This window comes from Arvicanthis niloticus, unplaced genomic scaffold, assembly GCF_011762505.2.
Source record: "Arvicanthis niloticus isolate mArvNil1 unplaced genomic scaffold, mArvNil1.pat.X pat_scaffold_635_arrow_ctg1, whole genome shotgun sequence".
NCBI classification, from domain to species: Eukaryota; Metazoa; Chordata; class Mammalia; order Rodentia; family Muridae; genus Arvicanthis; species Arvicanthis niloticus.
In genome coordinates, this window is record NW_023046251.1 from 28,989 (window position 1) to 37,500 (window position 8,512).

The window sequence follows — 8,512 nt, forward strand, 5'->3', positions numbered from 1 at the left end:
ATGTTTTACTCCCCCTCCTGCCCCTTCATTGTGAGGTTTTATTGTCAACACATTATAGGTAGTTTCTGGGAAGTTTTCTCTACTCCATTCTAGTGCATCTGTACTCTGTCTTCATACGATTGGGGCACTGGGATCTCTGACTCTACTGCCTTGGTTGTATTTACAGGAGGAATAACCCCCCACCCCCCGTGCTACCCCTTGTGTACCTGCTCTTGGTTTCCACTCCCTCTCATTGAAAATCTCTAGGCAGTGTGGCGCTTACCACCACCATGGAAGCTCAGTCCTGGAGACAGCAGGATGGAGAAGAGAAGATGCCTCTCCAGGCAGAAGACGTACGTCCTGAAATAAAAGATGATCTATATGACCCCACCTACCAGGATGAGGAGGGGCCCCCGCCCAAGCTGGGAGTACGTCTGGAGAATATCATCTTCATGGCCCTGCTGCACCTGGGAGCCCTGTACGGGATCACACTGGTTCCCTCCTGCAAGATCTACACCTGCCTCTTGGGTAATCCCCCAACCTCTCCATCCTGGGCCAGCACCCCAGGTTTCTCCCCAACTCTTTAATAAGGTAGATTCCGATTCTGAAAAGTAGCCGCCCTCTGTCCAGATTTTTTCAAATCTTCTCTCCACTTCCTGAGATCCTGATAACTAGACTGGGAGCAGAGCCTCGTGGGATTGGGGTGTGAGAGTATCAGTTCTGGAGGTCCTTTAACCTGGATGTTAAAACCTATGAGGGGAGGAGGGATAAACGTATGGCAAATGACTGACAGTCTCCGAAAGAGCTTTTCTGTCCAGAAAGCTTCCTGACTCAGCATTGTCTGCCACAAGAAAATTAGGACCCTCACTGAGAGACATGGGAGCTTGATGAGGGCCCCAGGGGCAATTTGCTTAGTTAGGAGACAGAGTGAAGTGAGACTTTTCAGAGGGGGATCACTGGAGAGAAAGGGATAGAAAGGGATTACCCACAAAAAATATTTTTACACGATTCTGGCCAGGATACGCTTGTTTGCCCCAGAGAAAGATGAGGCAGGCTCCCTATACAATCCAAGTATACAGGTGTATGGCTTTGCTGCTCCAGGTCAGTCTTGTCAGTCAGCAATATGTTCTTAAAATGAAAAAAGAGGTTTCAGAATGGGGTGACATTTTCATCCATTCCATCATCAGCCAGTTCCTGTCTCTGGAGACCATGTAGGACACAGGGCTCAGAACCTTCTAACACTAGTTCTGCTGTTTCCTACCCACCCCCATCTCTCCTAGTGCAAAATAGCCAGGTTCAGAGACTGAGAAACCCTGGTCTTTAGGCTGTTGTAACAAGGAAGAAGGTTGCAACTGTGTCTCTTATCCGGTAGCTCAGCTCCTTGGGGATCTTTGGGTGTGGGCCAATGCAGGGCTGGACCCTGGACCCACACATGTGCATTCAGGTAGGTTTGCCTCTGACTCCCGATTCTTAACTCAGGAAGAGAGGAAGGGACTCTGTAGGCCAGGGCCCCTTGCTACCTTCTGAGGAATGGTGAGCCGGGGGGTGGGGTGGGGTGGGGAATCCCTCTCTGGAAGACAGAGAGGTAGACTTTCTGGTAGCTGCCTCTAGGAGGGTAGTGATGTAGAAGTTGGCTGTCTGTGTTGGCTACTCCTGCCCTCCATCTCTTAGTACCTGTAGCAGCTGAGCTCTGGTCCTGGAGCATCACCTTAAAAGTTCTGTAGGTGCCAGGGAAATACAACTGAGGAGAACCCCTTTTCCAGGGCTACAGTTTTTCCAGGTACCAAGTGGGGACAAGAGTGTTTTGTGATTAGGAAGGTCATGTCATGTTCCTCAGGCTAGCTGTGTGTTTTCCCAGTACTTCTCTTAACCTGGCTACCATGGGAACCTTCTGCCCTGCAGGGCTATTGACATGGGGTGCTAAAAAAGGAAAACCCTCCAGCCCTTTTCTTAGAACAATGCTAAAAGATGTTGCCTAATAACCACTATAGATAGATACAAACAGACCTTGCCTGGAGGTCATAGAACTCACCTATTTGAACTGAGCCATCTATTTGAACTGAGATGTCTATTTGACAGTCACAAGGTTGAGAAAGAGGATACACAATGTTTGGGTTCTTGCTTCAATCCCCTTTTGTATACTTCCAGTGTTGGCAAAGTCAATGTCCTAGAGACACCTGTGGCATAAAACTACACTTTTGGGTATTCCACTGAGGACCTCTGCTTTGGCCAAAGCTCTTTATTTCCTCCTGTGATTGCAGAATCCTGGCTCCCCTGTGGTTCAGGGTCAGATCATATGCGTGGGAAGAGCTCAGTTTAAATATATCCAGAAGCAGAAAACCACTTGGGTCTGGTCCCAGCTCAGAGAGAATGCGGCCAGACCCTTCCCTGCCTGCACATTGGCTCTGTGGCCTTTGTGGGAAGCCCAAGAAAGAATGAGATGGGGCAGGAGAGGGGAGATGCTGTTTGAAAAACTCTTACTTCTGGCTTACACAAGAGAGTTTATACAGTGTATTTTGAAGCTGAACTATGGTCCGTGGCCTCCTAGGGGCCATAGTTTCCAGTTGCCAATAGGAGTGAAGCATGGTTGAAAGTCTTCTCTAAGCCTTCGTGGGCATAGCCTTAGTTGGGGGACACAGTAAGGGTAGTCTGTTTCCTTCTCTGTTAACAACTGAACCCACTAAGCCTTTGACTTCAAAGACAGTGGGGTAGGACATGGTAACCTACCTCATTAGTCTAGGGTACAAATATAACAGGGTGGATTTGCCCCAATATAGGCACCACTAGCTGCCAGCTTCAAGCATTACCCAGCATTGTGCTGGCAGTGAGCGCCCAGACTGACAGGGACATGGCAAAGGAGAGGTTTGGGATCTAGCAAAGATCTCGAGGGTGGATGTTGGGCTGGACCAGTTCCTTATTTACAGGAAACTGAGCTTCAGCCCATGGCTACAGTATGATTCTGGGAAAACACTTAGCCTTCTCTATGATCTAACTCTTTGATATGCAGCAGAATAACACCTACCACCCAGGGTGTGCAGTGATTATGAAAATATTAATATTCTTGGTAAAGCTCAGGCCACTGTAAGAACATAATTCTGTGCAGGGCTGACTGGCCCTGATACAGGCATGTGTCTGCCATCATATCAAAATGTTCCAGCTGGTGAATTGGCACAGGCCTGTGATCTCTTAAAACTTGGGGGTTGTTGCAATTGATTGAACCAAATTACTCTGGTTGCTATCTTTCAAGGCACTGAGGGCTAATCTGTGGCTCTGAACAACTTAGATCAGAGGATGGTCATGGCTGATAGGCTCAGGGTACTGCCCCTGCAGACAGATCGTGAGGGCCCTGTTGCCTGTCTTGATTTCTGGGGCTTCTTAGCTTACCTTCATCTCCAGATAGATAGATAGATAGATAGATAGATAGATAGATAGATACACAGACAGACAGACAGACAGACAGACAGACAGACAGACTGGTGCATAAGGCAACCACTCAAGTGTTCAGATCCACAAGATACGAAGACCAAGGCATCACAGGGTTCTGGGAATGGATTCTCACTAACCTCTGAAGAAGCAGCAGACTAGAGAGTCAGCCAAGGGTCCTCACTCCCTCGACCCAACAGGACCAGCAATGGTTGATAACTCTCCCGCTGTCTCCTGACAGGAGTATTCTGCAACATGGTTGCCGGTTTGGGCGTCACAGCCGGGGCTCATCGTCTGTGGAGCCACCGAACCTACAAAGCACGGCTGCCCCTGCGGGTCTTCCTCATCATGGCCAACACCATGGCGTTCCAGGTAAGAAGCTCATAGAGGCTTCGCGTCTACTCTGCGAAGGCTGCGGGCGGTGTGCAGTAAGTCAGCACCCCAAGAGGAGCCAACAGTGTTAGTATTCTGTCTAAACTCCACCTCCACAGTTACCTGGCAACAGCCAGGTATGCTCCTCCCCACAGTTACCTGGCAACTGCCAGGTAGTCCTGGACCACTATAAAAGGGGCTGCTTGCCCCTCCTCACTCTCTTAATCTCTTACTCTCTAACCCTCTCTCTCTCTCTTACTCTCTTGCCTCTCTGTCCCCTCCCCCCTTTTCCTCTCTCACTACACGTGGTCATGGTCAGCCTCTACTTCTCTACTCCTGCTTCTCTGCTTCTCTCTCTCTCTCTCTCTCTCTCTCTCTCTCTCTCTCTCTCTGCCTCTCTACTACCCTCCTGGCTCCCCTCCCCATGCCCTCAATAAACTCTATTCTATACTATACTGGTGTGTGGCTGGTCCCTCACGGGAAGAGATGCCTCTACATGGGCCCACTGAGACATCCCCTCCCCCATACCTCTCCACAGACCCACAGAACATACTCTCTTTATCTCTTTATCTTTTTATAAACACTTCAAACAGGACAACCATTATCCTTCTCATTTTCTTGTAGTCACCACAAATGCATGCTGGGTGCTGAGGTTCACATAGCATGGGGCATCTCGGAGTCACCAGGATAGGAAAGAGTTAATTGGAAGACTCTCTGGTTATATATAGGGTTACTGTTTTCCCCAAGGCCCCCGTGTTACACTTCAATGGCAGGCCGAATCCTAATGTTTGTGACCTAGATGAACTCATTAAATCCTCAAAATGTCTTAGGAGATTGAGCCCCATTTTGCACTTGGTCATTAAGAGGTTGGACAGGTAAACACTATGGTCTAGAAGTGACTGCCATGCTGGGCAAGTCAACTATTGAAGCTTGTAGAGGCAAAAAGTTAGAACAGGAAGAAGTGAAAGTAATAGGGGCCTGTTATTGCTATTAGACTCGAGCAGTGAGCACAGGATAGCTCACAGTATGAGGCTTACCCTGCAGTAAGAGGACATCAAGCCAGCCCCTCTGTCTCGGCATAACTTGAGATGCTTGCCTCATGCGCTAATCATGTCTACCTAACAACTTATTCCTCAAAGGTTCCTAATGTCATGTGGGACAAAAACAAAAAGAGACATTGGTGCAGTTTTGAAAAGATAGAAAGAATTACAAATAAAACAGAGGGCGCTTGGGAAAGGGATGAAGATCAGGAGTTACACAACGGCTCTGACATTGGGCTGGGCAAGCTGCCATTTGTAAAGGCACAGGATGACTATCCCTGTACTTTTTTGACAGGGCAGAAACCATGTTCCCAGGGGCCCTTACTTCACAGTCTCTGCACCCAGTGACTACGTATTCTGTGAGGAGCCTGCCTCATATTCCTTTCTCTGAGAACTAGCGTTCCTTGCCTTCTTCCCCTCTGGGCTTGTGGACCTCACTGTCTCCTTCTTCATGTGCTGTCTCCCCACCACACAACCAAAGGAAGAAGCAGTGTGATTCCTGGGCCATGGGACTAAAGGTTGCTTTCCGACATTTGCCTCAGAGGCAAGTGTGCAGGAGAGAGTGCTCAACAAGGACTCCTTTGGGTCAGAGTCCTGAGGGTTTTGTGAGTTGAGCTGAGAGTCTCAGGCCCTTGCAGACATCTAGGCCCTTGCATTCTTCTTGGAGCGCATCTCTTCTCAATATGGGTTCCTCTTTCCTGTGTTTCCAGAATGATGTGTATGAATGGGCCCGAGATCACCGCGCCCACCACAAGTTCTCAGAAACACACGCTGACCCTCACAATTCCCGCCGGGGCTTTTTCTTTTCTCACGTGGGTTGGCTACTTGTGCGCAAACATCCGGCTGTCAAAGAGAAGGGCAGAACACTGGACATGTCTGACCTAAAAGCTGAGAAGCTGGTGATGTTCCAGAGGAGGTGCGTGAATTCAGGGGGTTGTGGGTGGAAGCCTTAGGGACCCTACTTTTTCTAATGGAACACATTAAATAAGAACTTTTACTCTGTTTGCATGCTCACAATTGTTTTAAAACAGTTCTCTAATGTCTCACAGGCCCACAAGTACATGTTACTGCTGTATTCCTTTCTAAGATAGTTCCATAAATGAAACAAATGTTCATTGACCTAGAATAGTCATGGACACAATAAGAGACACAATGGGGTCCTTTTCTTCAAAAAACCTGTATCCTAGGCAAGTATGCAAATAACCAGAAGCAAAGCAGAATACTATCTGCACTGTGAAAGGTTTCCATAGACCAAGACCACTGGGAAGAGCTGTTGATAAAAGCAGCCTGCAAAACAACAGTGATTCTGATGTGTGTGTGTGTGTGTGTGTGTGTGTGTGTGTGTATGTATGTATGTGTGTGTGTATAAGAGAGGGAGAGAGAGAGCGAGAGAGCCCACAGAGATAACACAAACACAGCACTTGAGACTAGCTAAAGCCTTCTCCGTGAAGGAGACCCCTTAGCATCATGGGGCAGAGTTATGTTTCAGAGAGGCTGCCCCAACGCAGGTGAAAGGAGCCCCTGATTGACAGGTGATGTTCAGGGAAACATTAGATATGGGAGACCCAGGGATGCAGAGGTAAGAGTGGAAAGAAAAGGAGCTGAATGCGGATAATATCAGTACAAGTTGAATAACAGACTGCTTGACAGATATTGATCAAATTCCTTGCAATGTCAATGGCCTGGGACTGAAGACTGAGTAAAGCCTCCAAAGGGACAGAGAACTGGAGGTGGTCAGTGAAGGTCATTTCCCCGCTGCCAGTGAAGTGAGCCAGTTGAAGCCAGGTTAGATTATATTAAAGGCAGGTTAATTGGGAAGCTGCTCTCAGCGGGATTGAGGCCAGAGGAATCACCATGGTTGGGGAGGGGAGAAAGAGAGAAAGGGCCCATGGAGGAGGAGAGAAGAAGAGGGAGAGGGGGGAGGGAGGGAAGAAGAGAGAGAGGGAGAGGGAGAGGGAGAGAAAGAGGGCAACATGTCTGGATTAAATAGGGAAGATTCTCTGGGGAAGGGCAGCCCAGCCCCTGGGCTGCAAAGTTCAGGGTTGGGGGGCAGGGTATGCCAGGTAGGGACTGAGGGATGCTGGGAGAATCTGATGGCCAGGTCTGCTCTGGTATGTAAAATATACACCTCAATCCCTGTCCTCGGTCCACCAAATAGTTTAGAGGGCACTCAGTGTGCCTCCTGGAAAGCAGAGCAGAGATCAAGCAGGTAGTAGCAGGAAATGAATATGTCACACATTCTGTGTCAAAGATGGAGGTGGACTCAAGAAAGGACTCCAAGGCAGCTGGACAGGAGCCCAGACAGCTGAAGTTATCAGATGAGCTTGTGTTTTGAGCCTGACCTGTTTGGCCAACATGGCCTTACACTTTGTGAGAAGAAACAATGGGCTTCTAGTCCCAGACACACATTATAACCTGCTTTCCAGCAGTATTCCTTATCTAACATTTGAGATAAAGACTCAGGGAGATGGCTCAATGGTTAAGAGCACTGGTTGCTCTTCCAGAGGTCCTAGGTTCGATTCCCAGTACCTACACAGTGGCTCACAACTTGTAAATCCGGTTCCAGACAATCCAGTGCTTCCTTCTAACCATTTTGGATACCTGCACACATGAGATACACATACATACATGCAGCAAAGCACTGTGTGTGTGTGTGTGTGTGTGTGTGTAAGAGTGAGATAACTTATATCCCTCCTATATTCATAGTGTAGGAGAAAAGGCAGTTCAGCCCAGTGAGCACGGCCCTCTCAAGTTTACCTGTGGTCCCTCTACACAGACTCAGTGTGTGATCTCTCCTCATAGGTACTACAAGCTAGCTGTCACACTCATCTTCATCATCCTGCACACACTGGTACCCTGGTACTTCTGGGGTGAAACTTTTCTACACAGCTTATGTATCACTACTTTCCTGCGGTATGCGATGCTTCTAAATTTCACCTGGCTGGTGAACAGCGCAGCCCACCTCTACGGGAACCGGCCCTACGACAGGGGCATTGGCGCCCGAGAGAATCCCCTGGTTTCAATGGCATCTTTTGGTAAGTCCTCGGCTCACATCAAGACTCCATGAGGTAGGCTGCTGATGAGGGCATGAAGGCTAAGTCAGAGAGAGCAGATTAGAGTCTGACTTTACGATTGCTTTGGATCCACTCTAAGATGACGGCTGATCCAGTCCTCCTTTCCGAGTCGCTTCTGAGTTAGCGTGCATCTTACCAGGGGCAGAAGATGCAGAATAGACTGGTAATGTCGATGGCAAGGCCAGTAAAGCACAGTGCTTTGTATATGTAAGCCTGCTGCGTAGTGGGCAAAAATAAGCTGTTACTTAGTTCAGTAAGCCTCAGCTGTGCCACACCACCGTGGTTTCTTGGATCTTTCCCCATCTTTTAGGTACCTTCCACCATTACATACACTCTTAATTTGACTGTGTTAAAACAAACAAGCAAACAAACAAACAAAAAACCCAAACCCCACCACCTATGCTATAAAATTCGGAGATTTTCATAGAAATAGAGTCATATAGACAGATGTGTGTCCTGAACCAGTAAGCAGAGTCTATACAGACTCTGGAGTTTCCTCAACTCCAGAGTCCTTATGAGCGCAAAGTGGCTGCCAGCCTCTGGCCGGCCTTTGGCTTCATCTACAGTGTTATTCTATTCCCCGTGGCTGTTCTAACCCTGTCACCTCATCCTGGACTGCCAAGG

The 8,512-nt window shown here is 48.3% G+C and overlaps 1 protein-coding gene across 1 annotated transcript; it reads left to right on the plus strand.

Annotated features, from left to right (window-relative positions):
• Nucleotides 1-269: 269 nt before the first annotated feature.
• LOC117702270 (stearoyl-CoA desaturase 4-like) lies at nt 270-7,849 on the plus strand (the record flags this gene model as incomplete). Its single annotated transcript, XM_034493501.3, has 4 exons — nt 270-507; nt 3,644-3,774; nt 5,525-5,730; nt 7,617-7,849. Coding segments are annotated over exons 1-4 (808 nt in total), but the record flags the coding sequence as incomplete, so codon positions are not given.
• Between the last annotated feature and the right edge of the window lie 663 nt (nt 7,850-8,512).